This window comes from Bufo gargarizans, chromosome 7 (assembly GCF_014858855.1).
Source record: "Bufo gargarizans isolate SCDJY-AF-19 chromosome 7, ASM1485885v1, whole genome shotgun sequence".
NCBI lineage: Eukaryota > Metazoa > Chordata > Amphibia > Anura > Bufonidae > Bufo > Bufo gargarizans.
Window position 1 is genome coordinate 420,524 of NC_058086.1, and position 17,224 is coordinate 437,747.

At 44.0% G+C, this 17,224-nt stretch overlaps 1 protein-coding gene across 1 annotated transcript in view; it reads right to left on the reverse strand.

Moving 5' to 3' along the window:
• Positions 1–262: 262 nt before the first annotated feature.
• FAM234B (family with sequence similarity 234 member B) overlaps positions 263–17,224 on the reverse strand; it is a 33,971-nt gene continuing 17,009 nt past the window's right edge. Inside the window, exons 5-13 of the mRNA XM_044302064.1 lie at positions 14,442–14,572; positions 13,140–13,287; positions 11,342–11,483; positions 7,905–8,048; positions 2,568–2,649; positions 1,501–1,659; positions 1,262–1,382; positions 942–1,171; positions 263–443 (exon numbers count right to left, since the gene is read on the reverse strand). Coding sequence (XP_044157999.1) covers positions 435–443; positions 942–1,171; positions 1,262–1,382; positions 1,501–1,659; positions 2,568–2,649; positions 7,905–8,048; positions 11,342–11,483; positions 13,140–13,287; positions 14,442–14,572 — 1,166 coding nt within the window. The 3' untranslated portion in view covers positions 263–434. The remainder of the gene's footprint in view (positions 444–941; positions 1,172–1,261; positions 1,383–1,500; positions 1,660–2,567; positions 2,650–7,904; positions 8,049–11,341; positions 11,484–13,139; positions 13,288–14,441; positions 14,573–17,224) is intronic.

Consider the following 17,224-nt stretch of genomic DNA (forward strand, 5'->3'; position numbering starts at 1 on the left):
TATCAGAAAGTAAAATGTTTAAGTTTCTATTGGGGAAATCTTCAGCGGCATCTAACAATTCACAATTCCACAATTTGTGTGTAGAAAAATGTCATTGTGTATGGATAAAATTTGTTCTAATCTCATACACATGCCTGGTACTGTAATCTGCTGTGGATTTTCATGAGCAAATCCACAGCATTTCCAGGATGTACTTATATACTGGAGTACTTAGTAGTGGTAATGTGTAAGTGTGAAGGCGAAGGACCACATAATACTGAAACACTGCAACACAGCACAGGTATACTGATACACAAGAAAACAAGTGACAGTATGATCACTCCCGATTTCCAGGTCTTTCTTGTGACTTGTGCTTCTAGGATTCTAGGCACTGTCTGCAGTAAGATATAGAAACCACTTCCTTACACTTCTGGAGGAGTCTTGACCTTTCACGATTACAATACCTGGAAAAAAGCAGTAGACGGTCATGTTTAGGAATAAGTTCCGGAAGTCCCCATCCCCCTTCCCCCTCGAGGCAACAAGAAATATTGGAAAAATCTTGAATATGAGGTTAGGCTGACTTTTTTCTGATCTTCAGACTATCCATGACTCCGGCCAGTTTGGAATTACTAGAAGATGCCACAGAAGAAGCTTAAGGATCTAATATTTGATCGTTGGTTACGGTTAAGCGATCACTGGAGTAGTTCACACCCATAGCATATCCCAGTCAGTTGAGTGTACATTTTATCTTTATTTCCTAAACGGTTTTGGTTTGTGTTTAGCTACATTTAGCGTGAGCTCGTATTTTCTCTGGCACTATGTGAATGTATAGGCAAAATAACCAGATACCTTACAGCACAGTACCTTTCTCCACCTATTATCTGATCAATTACACTATTACACTATTAAGGTATACGTTTGTACTTTGTTTTTTTAATAAAGAATAAACATTGAAAACTTACCCATTGAGGAAGTGAAGTGAACTTCAACCTACTAAGAATTTTTTTTATATCTTCTACTTTGGGCCTTACATTTGCACCTCTCAGAGACCGAGCTCGGCTGCTGGACAGAGCCCACCTCATGCCCACTTTGCTTATAGTCAGATTTCGGGACATGTTGCCTGATGTGCTCTGCTCCTGCTCTGCAGTCACGATAGCAAGGAGGGCATCCTTCTCCAACTCTCTGATCCCCGCTGACAACAAAGAAACAGAGCGATGCATTTTTACTTAATTGCTTTGGTCAGCAATGACTCAGTAGTTGTCATTTATCCATTAAAGCTTACCTGCAAAAGCAACAATACTTGAAGATACATTGAAGAGGTCCAGGACAACTCCTGGATAGGTAGGAGACAGCAAATAAAGATGTCTCATCCATGGGCTGTCTGATTTTCTATAAGCCATGTGCTGTGTGTAAGAGAAGACTACAACAGTAAAGTGAAGACAAGATACAGGAAGAGCCACAACAAATGATCTACAAACTAACAAAACTCTGGAGGGTAAGAACATATAAACCAGAACTTACAGAGCTGTTACCCGGAACCATGTCTTCACCCCAAAACAGGAACACTGATTTTCCATCAGCAGTAAGAAGGGAGATCGCCTCCGTTTCTTTTTCATCTTCATGCCACGGAATCTCGCACTCCCACAGTGATTGACTCGAGGGTCCATCAACAATAATCATCTGAAACAAAAAGCAGCAGATAAAAAACACAAAGCAAACACTTAAGCCACTGAATTTCTCTGTTCAAGTGAATGGACAAAACAGCAAAAACAAGCATCGCTACTACTAGGTAGATGGCATGCAGGTAGACGTCCGAGATAAGCACTGAAGAGGCTGATTGAATGCCCCCCCCCCCCCCACCCCGATATAATATTGATGGCCTAACACTAGGGCATCAATATACTGGTCCAAATATGCTGATAACATAAAAACCTGCCCCTCCCAAAAATATTATAAAGTTAAACCAAAAATAAGAAGGGTTTTTTGCTCATCCAAAACACGTAGTATTTTTATGCCTACTTTTTTAACTGTTGGATGGTTTTATTGAGCTAACAATAAAAACTAAGTTTTAAACGAAGGCCAGAGAATTACTCCAGATTCACCTGCACAGTGACAAAGCTCCTCCATGTCATGTCCCTCACTCCCCCAGTGCCATCAGATATCATCAGCCCCTCCATGCCACTGCCAATTTGTCATCCATGTCCCCCAGTGCCATCACTTCAAATCATGGGTGAACCCTTCAAATCTGCCAAAAAGCTACATTTCCAAATGTGTAACTGGATGAGTGTGTAGACCATTATTTCTTTCCCAGAACATCTAGGACAGTGATGGCTAACCTTGGCTCTCCAGCTGTGGTGAAACTACGACTCCCAGCATGCTCCATTTATTTCAATAGAGTTCTGAGAGCAACCAAGCAAGGGGGGCATCTTGGGAGTTGTAGTTTTACCACAGCTGGAGTGCCAAGGTTAGCCATCACTGATCGAGGATATCTGCACGTAGGGCCGATCTTGCAACAGATCTTTGCTGTGTAGGGTAAGAGCAATGACTGAGGAACATGGCAGTGTAATTTCTAGGATTCACACACATACCTTTTTTTCAGTGGCATTGCTCTGAATCTGTATGAAGAAATCCAAGTGTCCATCACTGTTAAAGTAACCAGGCTGTGGGTGGCTGAAGGAAGACATAAGAGTGTTACACTCTATAATATCATATATAATGTTATACACATTACTCGGGATCTAGATTTTGTCAAAACATTTCCATTAACTACCCAGTTGAGTCACATTATTATGACCACCAGCTAATATTCAGAGCAACTGCTGTGTGCAGCATGGACAGCAGCTAGACGGGCTGGGAGGGACTCAATAAGGTCCTGGTAGGTTATCACAGGTATCTGGAGCCATGCTGATGGCAGTGCATCCTACAGCTGCTGGACAGTGCATGGGGGAGTATGGTCCCAGAGATGTTCAATTGGGTTCAAGTCTGGGGAATTAGGGGGCCAAGGTAGTACTTTGAAGTCTTGGTAATGCTCTTCCAACCAATATCGGACAATTCGAGCAGTGTGACATGTCGCATTGTCTAGCTGGAAGATGCCATCTGCCCCAGGGAAGACAATCAGCATGTATGGGCGTATGTGATCTGCAAGGATGGATTCATACCCAAGTCGGCGAAGAGTGCCCTCCACATGGATGAGCGGGCCCAGAGAATGCCATGAAAGCATTTCCCAGACCAGCTTGCGTTCTTCCAGCAATGGTTGCAGGGTATTTGTTCTCTGATGTTTCTCTGCTCATATATAGAAACATAGAATGTGTTATATTTAATTATATTCTGCTCTTGAGTTTTTACGCCCCAGGTGCATTATCTTGCACTTATTAACATTACATTTTAGTCGCCAGATTTTTGGCCATTCCTCTAATTTTCCTGAATCCTTTTCCATTTGGTGTATCCCTCCAGGAACATCAACCCTGTTACAAATCTTTATGTCATCGGCAAAAAGACACACCTTACCATCGAGGCCTTCTGCAATTTAGCTGATAAAGATATTAAACAATATGGGTCCCAGAACAGATCTCTGAGGTACCCCACTGGTAACAAGACCATGGTCTGAATATACTCCATTGACTACAACCCTCTGTTGCCTGTCCCTCAGCCACTGCCCAATCCATTCAACAATATGGGAGTCCAAGCACAAAGACTGCAATTTATTGATAAGCCTTCTATGTGTGACAGTATCATTCAAAAGCCTTACTAAAGTCTAGATAAGTGATGTCTACTGCACCTCCTCCATCTATTATTTTAGTAACCCAATCAAAAAAAAAAATATAACATTAGTTTGACGTGACCTCCCTGAAGTAAACCAATGCTGTTTTTCATCTTTCAATCCATGGGATTTTAGATGGTCCACAATCCTCTCCTTAAGTATGGTTTCCATTAATTTCCCCACTATTGATGTCAGGCTTACTGGCCTATTGTTGCCCGATTCCTCCCTACTGTCTTTCTTGTGAATGGGCAAACATTTGCTAATTTCCAATCTTTTGGGACGACTCCTGTTACCAGTAATTGGTTAAATAAATCTGTTAATGGTTTTGCTAGTTCACCGCTAAGCTTAAGCTCTTTTAATAGCTTTGGGTGTATCCCATCAGGCCCCTGTGACTTATTTGTATTAATTTTAGACAGCTGACTTAGAACCTCTTCCTCTGTAAAGACACATGCATCAAAAGATGCATTAGTCTTCCTTCTTAACTGAGGTCTTTTTCCTTAATTTTCCTTTGTAAAAACTGAACAGAAGTATTCATTGAGGCAGTCAGAGAGTTCTTTATCTTCTTCCATATACCTTCCTTCTTTTGTTTTTAAATTTGCAATTCATTGTTTTAGTTTCCTTTTTTCATTTATGTATCTGAAGAATGTCTTATCTCCTTTTTTCCCTGACTGAGCTAATTTCTCTTCTGCCTGTGCTTTAGAAGCTCTTATAACTTGCCTGGCCTCTCTCTGCCTAATCTTATAAATTTGCCTGTCATCCTGTTTTTATTTTTTATAATTACTAAATGCTATCTTTTTGTTTTTAATGATTTTGGCCACTTCTGCTGAGTACCACAGTGGTCTCTTCCTTTTTTTGCTTTTACTGACAAGCCTAATGCAATTTTCTGTTGCCTTCAATAGTGCCACTTTTAAGTAGTCCCATTTCTTCTGGACTCCATTGAAACTGTTTCAATCTGATAGTATACCTCTAATCTAATTTTAGAAGAGTCCGTTTTTCTAAAATCTAAAACTTTTGTTTTTGTGTGGTGTGACTCAGTCACTGTACTTATAGTAAACCACACTGACTGGTGATCACTAGATCCCAACCTTTCCCCTACAGTAATATCAGATACCAAATTCCCATTTGTGAACACTAAATCTAAAATGGCCTCCTTCCGGGTTGGCTCCTCCACGACTTGCTGTAGAGATAATCCCTGTAGGGAATTTAGAATATCTGTACTCCTGGCAGAACTAGCTATTTTGGTTTTCCAGTTTACATCAGGAAGATTAAAGTCTCCCATAATGATAACTTTCCCTTTCAATGTCATTTTAGCTATTTCCTCAACTAGAAGATCATCTAATTCTTTGACTTGGCTAGGTGGTCTATATATCACACCTACACGAGTTACCTTATAATTATCAAGCTGCAACATAACCCAAACTGACTCTAAATTGGTCTCGCTAACTTGTATTAAATTAGATTTTATGCCATTTTTCACATACAGGGCCACCCCCTCCCCTTTCTTGCCTTCTCTGTCTTTCCTATATCAACATCTACCATTAGATGAAGCAGAAAACGTGACTCACTGCAGAAGGAAACCCTTTGCGAATCAGCAGAGGTCTATGTCCGATACTGCTGCGAAATTTTAAGATTTTTCTGCTAATGCTTTTTTTTTAGCAGAGGTGCAGTGACATCTGTCTGCCTAGAAAAGCCAATAATGATCCCTTTTTGCAATTCTTACCCATGGTAGCAACAAGGCGTATGTGTGCAAACAGCCTATCACACACCTTATATCCCCAACAACCTAGCTCACGACATGTGACTTCCTTCATGAGCTATTCGATGCCGAAAGTAGGAAGTGATCATGGTAATGTGACTCGACTGTATATATACACTATGTTAGATAGTTTAATCCATGAATGTCTTGTTTTCACTCATTCTGACTTGCTTAAAGGGATTGGCCACTTTCTGGCTACTGTTGACCAATGTGTTTGTAACATGATTATATGGCACGTACTAATATAGTCTTTATGAAAAATAGAAAACGGTGAACAATTTCAACAAGGTATTCCCCCCTTGTTTACAGAGTTTTTTCTAGTGTCCAGACATCCTGTACATAAGATGGCTGCTGATGGAGGGTCATGTGACCAGGCAGATCACCTCCATGTGATGTTTCCTCCGTTCAGACACACTGCACCGCCATCTGCACTTGTTCTGTTGGAAATTTGGTGCAGGTGCAGTGTGTTTGAATGAAAGAGGCATCACATAGAGGTGACCATCACATGACCCTGAATCAGCAGCCATCTTATGGACAGGAGCTCTATGTGGACAGCACAAAAGACTTTGTAAATAAGGGAGTATACCTTATAAAATATAGAAAATGGTGCAGAATATCAACAAAGGTTATATTAGTAAGTACCATTTAGTCATCTCACAAACACATTGGTCAACAATAACTGGAAAGTGGCCACCCCTTTAAGTGTTCCATGAGAGTTTAAAAGGGTATTCCCTTCTGCGACATTTATGACATATTGAAAGAATATGCCATAAATGTCTAATCGGTGAAGGTACCACTTCTAGGACCCACCCCTACCTAAGCAAACAGAAAGCAAGCCTCTCATGCGCAGCCTCCCTCCATTCAACACCATGGGACTACAGAAAATAGCCGCACAATGGCTCAGCCATTTCTGAAGTCTCATAGCACTGAATGGAGAGGAAGCTGCACATTCATGTAGTGACCACTGAGTCTTCATAATGGGCACTTGATTGCTATCTACCTGTTTAAAATAGGTCAACATTATTCTGTGATGTGTGTAAAGCCTCCTGCACACGACCGTATGGCTTTTTGAGTATTTTGCAGTCCGTTTTAGTAGTGTTTCTACTTCCGTTCCGTTTGGTTAAACTATTTAATAGATGGTTCCGCAAAAACGGAACGGACATATAGATGCATTCTGTATGCATTCAGTTTTTTTTTTTTTTGCGGAGCGATTAACTTGAAGGGAGCCACGGAATGTTATTGCGGGCAATAATAGGACATGTTCTATGTTTGAACGGAAATATGGACCGTATGCAGATCCATTGAAGTGAATGGTTCCGTATATAGAACGCAAAACACAGAACGGAAAAAAAAAACAAAAAAAAAAACACACACGTTCGTGTGCAGGAGGCCTAAGATGTAGTCCAATATGAAAGTTCTCTCCTTTCCACAATATAGGGGACTCCCACCACTGACTGGTGGTGGTCCAACCTCTGGGACCTTCATCGATCCTGTCCTGATGAAGCGGCAGGCTGAGCATGCTCCCTGCCGATCCATTCACTCTCTATGTGACTGCTGGAAACAGCAGAGCGTTGTACTTGGATCTTTAAGGGTGGGTTCACTTCTTGTTTTATGCCTTCATTTGTCAAACACGTTACAAAAAAAGGATACAAAATATTTTTTTTTTCCAATGGAACTTTATGGTGAACGGATGCCACTTTATAGCATCAGTCTGAGGCATCTGTTTAAAGTATACGTTTTTTGCATATGTTAAAAGGATGAGAAAAACGTGACGTAAACCCACCCTTAGTTACATACTCTAATTGCTAAGACACTAAATGAAAATCTTGAAGGGGTTGTCGCATCTTGCAGTTTCCACAGCGAGATGAAACTAAGTGCTGACCTCAGGTGGCCGGGCCCACAGCCCCTCTGCATCCATTAGTTTTATTTTCATATAAATTATACCTCTGTACACCACTGTATACATAGTTTTACAAGCTCCTTTTTCTAGTATCTATATTCTAAAGACAAGAAATTCCAATGAATAATACCGACGGACATCGAGCTTCATTTTTTTAACCGCTATCCTGACATCGTTATGTTTATTGGTCTATTCAATGACAGATTTGTCTCCATTGTTACTGTATATGTCTGGTCCCATTGGTCTGTTCCAGTCACATTACCAAAACAATTTAGGGCTATGGTTTCCTAGTTACTACAGACGCCTGTGCTAATTGGTCCACTATAATCACATGACTACAATCGGCCTCATTATCGGTATATTCCCAGTTGGTTCCCTCGACATCTCTAGACGGTATGTTAAAGTCTTCAGTCACTTCACTGAAATTCACAGACACCATCACCGAGGGAAGATTTAACCCAGGGAATAAACAGGCCGTCACACTGCGATAACTGCTAATTAATACAGACCTGTAGACATTGTTCAGATTGATGCTCCATCTCTGCTCCAGGTCTTGTCCCTTCACAAGAGTCACAGCCTCCTTACTTGTGACCAGTAAATCACTGAAGTTACTGAGATAGACGGGAACGGTTTGCAGAAACTCCACTCCAGAGCTGTAAAATAGCAAGAAGAGGTTATTCACAAGCACATTTATTGTTTTACCTTAATGTGTACCTAAACGATAAAACTTTTTTTTTTTTTTTTAACTAATCTAAATAAAATTTATTTTTGTAACTTTTTTTTTTTTTTTTACATTTTACATGTGAAATAGAGACCTGAACTTCAAGTATCTCTTGTGCTTTAGAATCTGTACACTGTCAGCAGTATACAGGTGTATGGATTCCACTGTCAGTGATGTACCTGCAATAGCACACGTCTGCTAGACCCAGGCTTTAGCAGAGCGGAGCGAGCAGGTGCGGGCAGGATCTGTGCATAGCACATTACTGCTCCTGCTGGAGACCGGCCCTCTAAAGCCTAGCATAGCATACCTATACCAGGCTTTAGCAGAGCTGAGCGCCAGGTGCGGGCAGGAGCTGTGCATAGCACATTACTGCTCCTGCCAGAGACTGGCCCTCTAAAGCCTAGCAAAGCACATCTATACTAGGCTTTAGTAGAGCAGAGCAAGAGGGTACAGGCAGGATCTGTGCATAGCACATTACTGCTCCTGCCAGAGACTGGCCCTCTAAAGCCTAGCAAAGCACATCTATACCAGGCTTTAGTAGAGCAGAGCAAGAGGGTACAGGCAGGATCTGTGCATAGCACAATACTGCTCCTGCCAGAGACTGGCCCTCTAAAGCCTAGCAAAGCACATCTATACCAGGCTTTAGTAGAGCAGAGCAAGAGGGTACAGGCAGGATCTGTGAATAGCACATCTCTGCATGATGGTGCCCGCTCCTCTAAAGCCTAGCATAGCATACCTATACCAGGCTTTAGCAGAGCTGAGCGCCAGGTGCGGGCAGGAGCTGTGCATAGCACATTACTGCTCCTGCCGGAGACCGGCCCTCTAAAGCCTAGCAAAGCACATCTATACTAGGCTTTAGTACAGCAGAGCAAGCAGGTACATGCAGGATCTGTGCATAGCATATCTCTGCATGATGGTGCCCGCTCCTCTAAAGCCTTGCATAGCATACCTATACCAGGCTTTAGCAGAGGGGAGCGAGCAGGTGCGGGCAGGAGCTGTGCATAGAACATTGCTGCTCTTGCTGGAGACCGGCCCTCTAAAGCCTAGCAAAGCAAATCTATACCAGGCTTTAGCAGAGTGGAGCAAGCGGATACAGGCAGGAGCTGTGTATAGCACAACGCTGTTCGCCGATGTCTACTCTGCAAATCTATACTAGGCTTTAGTATAGCAGAGCAAGCAGGTACATGCAGGATCTGTGCATAGCACATCTCTGCATGATGGTGCCCGCTCCTCTAAAGCCTTGCATAGCATACCTATACCAGGCTTTAGCAGAGCTTAGCAAGCGGGTGCAGGCAGGAGCTGTGCATAGCACATTTCTGCTCCTGCCAGAGACTGGCACTCTAAAGCCTAGCAAAGCACATCTATACCAGGCTTTAGTAGAGCAGAGCAAGAGGGTACAGGCAGGATCTGTGCATAGCACTGCGCTGATCGCTGGTGCCCGCTCCTCTAAAGCCTAGCATAGCATATCTATGCCAGGCTTTAGCAGAGCAGAGCAAGCAGGTCCGGACAGGATCTGTGCATAGCACATCTCTGCATGATGGTACAAGCTCCTCTAAAGCCTAGCATACCTATACCAGGCTTTAGCAGAGCGGAGCGAGCAGGTGCGGACAGGAGCTGTGCATAGCACATTACTGCTCCTGCTGGAGACCAGCCCTCTAAAGCCTAGCAAAGCACATCTATACCAGGCTTTAGTAGAGCGGAGCAAGAGGGTACATGCAGGATCTGTGCATAGCACATCTCTGCATGATGGTGCCCGCTCCTCTAAAGCCTAGCAAAGCACATATATACCAGGCTTTAGTAGAGTGGAGCAAGAGGGTACAGGCAGGATCTGTGCATAGCACTTTGTTGATCGCTGGTGCCCGCTCCTCTAAAGCCTAGCATAGCATATCTATACCAGGCTTTAGCAGAGCGGAGCAAGCGGGTACAGGCAGGAGCTGTGCATAGCACTTTGCTGCTCGCTGGTGCCCGCTCCTCTAAAGCCTAGCATAGCATATCTATACCGGGCTTTAGTAGAGTGGAGCAAGCGGGTACAGGCAGGAGCTGTGCATAGCACTTTGCTGCTCGCTGGTGCCCGCTCCTCTAAAGCCTAGCATAGCATATCTATACCGGGCTTTAGTAGAGTGGAGCAAGCGGGTACAGGCAGGATCTGTGCATAGCACAACGCTGCTCGCCGATGCCTACTCTGCAAATCTATACCAGGCTTTTTCAACAATTTTTACACTTTAACCTACACCTTGCCCGATAGGAGATCAATGTCAGATCGCTGGAGGTGTGACCGCTGCAGCCCATAGCAGTCCCCAAAACGGAGGGTCCCTAAGTCACTGAATGGAACAGTAGTGCATGTTAATCAATCGCCTAAAGTCCCAAAGATACAACATTTATTATTCATCTTGTGGATAGGTGAAGAATACTTTTTGTGGATAACCCCTTTAAAACTAGTGGCCCATACCGTCCTGCAATATTATTCCAAGTATACTTGTTCAGAACATACAACAGAATGGCTGCAGTACTACTCAAGTATTTGTACCAGTGCAGGTAAAGGCTACCACTCTCCTGTCCAGGCCTGTGCTCTTGCTGCGTTTAGCTGTGTGACAACTGCATAAACCGACGCATTGTAACAAACTCAGCTGTGGAAACTACATCAGGTTAGGATGGTTTTCCCACAAAGAACACTCACGCCCTATTCACAGGATAGGAGATAAGGTCCATGCGTGACCACTGCTCTATTCACTTCTATGAGACTAATGAAGAGAATGCTTGGTTTCAGTCCTGCAGGCCCATTACTGCTACATTCACAAGGGGACTCATGGACCTCTTTTTGTGGCCCCAGCGGTCGGACCCCCACCAATCACACACTTAGGCGTCATGCACACGGCTGTTGCTGGCTGTGGCCCGTATTAGGGCCCTCAAACAGCAGGTCCGCAATATGCGGGCACCGGCCATGTGTTCCACGCATCCCTCGACCAATCCGGAGCTGCGGTGCCGAGCCTCCGCACAGCAAAAAAATACAACTTGTTCTATTTTTTTGCAGTGCGGATGGATCACGGACCCATTCAAGTTGAATGGGCCTGGAAACATTGCGGAAGCTGCACGGCGGTGCCCGTGCATGGGGCGCCGCAAGCAACCGCGTGCAAGAGGCCTTATGAGTGTTCTCTGCTAGGAAACCCCTTTAACGTATCTGTTACAATGTAGCACTTTTTAGTAATAATTGTTTTCAGTAGATACCTGTACACATTGATCAGTTTCGAGTGATTGACAGATCTCCTCTTTTCCCAATCTGGATCAATTCTCTGAAGGGCGCCTGGAAAATTGCCTCCACTTTTAGCCTGGGCATATATATCCCTCAAAGCAACAGCCTGGATGTTCCCTGAGGAGAGAATCAACTGTTATTAATGGCTTTCAGGACATCACTGAAATCTCCCCAAGACATGGAGATTAAAGTTGGTTTTCCGGGCGATGCAGTCAGAGGGTGCGGATATAACGCTCTGTTGGCAATGACGTGTAAGTGTACTACAGTGCATGCATTGTGAGATGTAAGTGAAAGACTCCCGTTAAGCATACATTAACGTGGCCCTAGGGCAGCATGTGGCTCCGCACAAGGAGCGACCGTCACAATGCCATTAGGGCTCTAATTGTGCTGTATGTTTGTCACAATTTCACAGTGGTTCCTTAACCCCTTCCTGACAGTTACACATCAGTATTGATCAGCGGTGCATAAGGGATGTATGGAGCAGCCTCCACAGGTGGTGGGGACCGACTGTGTAATACAGCTGACAACCGGCCTCAGTGCCCGGGATCAGTGATAACTCCAATCCCCATTGTTTGACTCCCCATGCTGCGACCATGGCATCTGAGTGGTTAGTCAGAGGGATGGTGCTCCCTCTGACCTCTGATTGCCACCCCTGCAATTAAATCATGGGGGTGCCAATTTGTTGCTATGGCAACCTGGGGTCTTGTGAAGGCTTTCACGTGGCAGGCCTTAGTAGGAGGCCAGCAAAAACCCAAATATATCCCATAGACTTTAATAGTATAGCCTTGTAGTCTATGGTATGAGCCACTAAATGATTACCTGCATGTTCAAGTCTACTAAGGGAAAAAGAAAAAAAGAACCCCCCCCCCCCCCCAAAAAAAAAAAAAAGAAATAAAAATTAAAATCACTCCCTATCCGTTTTAAAAATAAAAGTAAACAATAAAAATAAAAAAATTCGCCCTATTTTGTGTAAGTTGTATTATGTTTTAATAAAAAAAATATATATAAATTTAGTATTGCTGTAATTATAATCACCGGCAGATGTCACTTAACACACAGTGAACACTGTAAAAACAAAACCCAAAACAATAACAGAATTGACTTTTTTCAGTTTCACCCCACAAACATCCCCCCCCCCCCCCCATTTTTTTTAATACATGATATGGTAAATTAAATGGTGCCATTAAAAAAATACAATGTGTCTTACAAAAAAATAAGCCCTCGTACAGCTATGTGAATGTAAAAGTGAAAGGTTATGTCTCTTGGATGGCAAGTTGGAAAAAAAAAGGGAAAATTGTCCTGTTCCTGGAGAGGTTAAAGTACTATAATACTCCAATGTGGCCTTAAGACTTAAGAAAAAGGGTCTGCACACAGTTGTGTAACACAGGTTCACATCTGGTCAGATTTAAAGTAGTCTGTCCTAGAATATGAGTAGGACTGGTTGCCTTCACCTCGGGGGCCTCGCTGCTCTGCTCTACAATAGGTGGTAATTATGTGATCCTGCCTACGATATGCCATCATGGCTGAGCAGCCTGACAGAAACACTCATAAGTATGTAGTATATACAAGTGCTGGAGTGTAGTGTATAGTAAGGCCCCCCTCACCCCCTATACCACTTGCAAGTGAAGGCAATTGGTCCTACTCACAGTCTAGGACAGGTTGCTGGTAGCCATTTTAAATCAATCACCTTTAACTTGTACTAAAACATTAAAACCTTTATAAGATGGGATTCACTAGCAGATTCTATTCACATAAAAAGAGAAAGAAGCTTACCAAAGCCAAAAAGAATATAAATGGCTCCCTGGCTTGTGTAGTAGGCCTGTGGTCCTAAAAGTTTCCCTTCTCCCATGATGCTGTACTTGACTATTTCACCCATAGGTTTCCCAGTGCGGCCCGACACCAAAAGGAATCCGAGATCTGGCTGCGTAAGAAATCAGACATTCGTGTATTGAGACCATCTGTCCTCATACATTGTGGTTGTTCAGTGCAATTGTTATGAAGCTGAGAAATGAAGGAAATTCAGCACAATTTCGTGAAAACATGTGAAACAATCCTTACAATAATGGTGCTTCTGGGAGTTTGTCACAATTGCTGTAGATCTGCTCTAAGTAAATGGAACTAGAGATCCCAGCACACCCTCACCTACTAACTACTTCCTCAACAGGTTTGCCTGTTAATCCAACTGAGAAGATTGAGACTTAGGCTACTTTCACACTAGCGCTTGATCGGATCCGTTCTGAACGGATCCGATCATATTAATGCAGACGGAGGCTCCGTTCAGTACGGATCCGTCTGCATTAATAACTTAGAAAATTTTCTAAGTGCGCAAGATGCCTGAGCGGATCCGTTCAGACTTTCAATGTAAAGTCAATGGGGGACGGATCCGCTTGAAGATTGAGCCATATGGTGACCTCTTCAAGCGGATCCGTTCCCATTGACTTACATTGTAAGTCTGAACGGATCCGCTCGCCTCCGCACGGCCAGGCGGACAGCTGAACGCTGCAAGCAGCGTTCAGCTGTCCGCCTGTCGGTGCGGAGGCGAGGGGAGCGGAGGCTGAACGCCGCCAGACTGATGCAGTCTGAGCGGATCCGCTCCATTCAGACTGAATCAGGGCTGGACGGAGGCGTTCGGGTCCGCTCGTGAGCTCCTTCAAACGGAGCTCACGAGCAGACCGACGAACGCTAGTATGAAGCTAGCCTTAACTATAGAAACACGTAGAGGGAGATTTATCATCTCCCTTTTACTGCAAAGTGGCGCTAAAACGTTGCAAACTTTCTTCACTTCCGCCAGTTCTCTGGTACAAATGAGGCCAGAAGTCTACAGCGACTCTGCACAGACTGCCTGGAGGCTGCACCTAATTTATGACAAGCCGTGCACCCGGTCATAAATTAGGTGCATCCTCCGGCGGTAGAAAGTACCAGTCCTGATAAATCTCCCCCATAGTAACAATGTGTTCCAAAATGACTTAATTTCACTTCTGTGCACTGAAGAAGTTGGGCGAAATGTAGATACACTTTTAGAAGTCAGTTTTGGAAATGACTGAAGCACAAATGCCCCCGAGTTCATGCACTTACCTGACTTTCCCCAATGGTAAGAACCAGCACGTCATTTGTAAAGTCATCATCCAGATCTGGCAGAATTACAGCAGGAGCCGCTACTGTTCCGCTTGACACATGGTTTAGGCTCATGGTCCATAAAGATTCCCCTTGAGAACAGACACCAAAAAGAAAGCATTATTTCTGTGCAGAAGTCATTTCTGCTCATGCAGAGGACGGAGGTGACGTCATCTATGTGTCATACTGCATACCGCTATGAGGTGTCCCATATGAGGGTCTGATGATGGTCTTAGGATTGAAAACATTCACCTAGTGGTTGGACATAAAAACTGAAGACTGGAAAACGCTGAGTGTTCTTCTAGGTGTTTAACATGTACACCTGGCATGTATGTTAAAGGGGTATTCCCATCTCAGACAATGGGGACATATTGCAAGGATATGAGACCCGGACCTATCTCTAAAATGAAACCTAACACGGAGGCCGGCAAAGAGGTGGGCAGCTGTGCTGGGTCCGGCCACCACCAAGCACCTATTGGCCCGCTGAAAATAGTCAAGCAGTGCACTCTGCTATTTTTTAAGGGTAGTACAATGTGCTTCTGTGGCCACCCCTCCCAATCACTTCTATGGGGCTGACGGAAATAGCCGAGCCAGTGCTCCATAGAAATCAATGGACGGAGGCCGGCCGTGCATGCGCAATCGGCCCTCCGGGACTTTGCCTGCTCTGTTTACAAGATAGGTGTGGGAGCCAGAAGTAGGACCCGCACCAATCAGACAATGGGGGCGTGTCCTAGCGATATGCCCCCATTGTCTGAGATGGCACCACCCCTTTAAATGTATCCATAGCACCTCCATAATAGTGCTGTGAGAACATTGTTATGAGGCCCAATGGGTGATGGATGCTGCAAACCAGTGTGAACGCACCCTTACAGGTGAAATCCAGACTTCCAAGTCCAACAACTGTTCATTTGCAGCATCTCTATTTCGGACAGCACATAATGACGAACTGCTGATGTGTATCTAAGACTAGGCCTACGCCAAGGTTTTCTGTCTGCAAAACCTTTTTACTGAGTAATTAAAGCTGTAACAAGCAATTTAAGAGATTTCTGTTTTTTGTAATTTTTGAAATCTCAGAGATAAAAAAATAAAAATAAAAAAAAATTCATGTTGGTTCAGCTGCAGCCCAAAGATAAATGTTGAGCAGCATGCAATGTGTGACCTGTAGCTGTAAAGGCGCCTTCAAATGTGGCAGATTTTATTGCAAAATGTCTGCGGCAAGAACATGGGTCTCTGGAAGCCCTATTTGGGTGAATGGAGTTGATTTTCAGTCACCCAATCTGCCTTGTGTGAATTGGCAGTGCTACAGAAAGTAGCCAGTACTTACATCCACATAGGCTTGACCTACAGACTCGGGGCTGCCAACTGATTTCATGGAGTGACAGCTGCGGTCCCAAGATTGCATACAACTCAGCAGGGGAGATTCGCGGTAAATGCACACAATGCGGATCACGCAAGTTTTTTCTGTGTGGATTTTCGGGTGGAAAAAACAAAGCGGAATACAGTACCTTCCAAGTGAGTGACATCTGACAAACCTCATGTACACTTTGCTTTTTTCTTCCATGTGGAAATTGAACCTGGTATTTGGATTTAGAAATCCGCAGCATGTCAATGGTTTGTGCGATTCTGCATGTTATGTAGCGTGATTTCTCCCACAGACGTCAATGGAGTTTTTAACCAACAGAAAATGTGCACCAAAAACATGCACAAAAACAGCACCAAAACCACAATAAAGGGAGCGGGTTTATGTGCTTTTTACGGGGTTTTGGTGCAGATTTCATGCATACAAATCTGCACCATATGCAGATAACCTGTACAAAGACCGCTGCTTCATACACTAGTCTTAAAGGGTCTATGACTTTCTATGGAGTCTGTCCTGCAGCGAGAAGGGAGAGCAGGATATGCGTTCTAGCAGTCAGTGGGGGTCTCAGCATTTGGAACCCCACCGATCAAAAGTACTACTTCATCAAGAGGTGAGAAAAGTCCAGTTTTGGAATAAATATGATGTGTGCTCGTTCATAACTGCTAGCAGGAATAATAAAGGAATGGTACAACATTAAGTCATAAGAATAGATGCTTCAGAATTAGTATTACATGGGGAATAGACGTAACTAAAACATGTCAGGTGAGGGTCCTGTCAGTCACACTGTCTACAGGGTGTATTAGACACCCGGATGCCGCAGACGATTGTCTTGAGGGAAGCGTCAGATAGCTAGCGGGGGATACCACTGCTATTACATGCAGCAATGTCCTCCGTGGCATGGGGAGGAGAAATCGCTATGCCATCGCTCATCCCCTTGCTGTCATTTATAAGCTTGCTCATTCATCTGGCATTTTGTGGCAGTATTAGACTGCCAGATGATGCTAATGAGCATTCACAGGAGCGCTCATTAGTGATCATCTTCCAGAAAATCGGGCAGTCTAAGGCCTCTTTCAGACAAGCGAGTTCCACGCATTGGACTCACAAGTGTGCGTCAGGGAGAGCTCCCACCCTGACCTCCCAGCATTGACTGGGTGGCATAGCATTATGCTGATTTATGAGGCTATATAACCCTTAGGCTGAGTTCACATGAGCGTGTCCGGATAAGGTCCGGGTGCATTGCGGCAAACCTGCGCGAGTAGGTATCCAATTGCAGTCAGTTTTGACTGTGATTGCGTTACGTTGTTCAGTTTTTATTGCGCGGGTGCGTTTTGCACACGCATGATAAAAAACGGACTGTTGTACCAAGACCCGAACTTCTTCACAG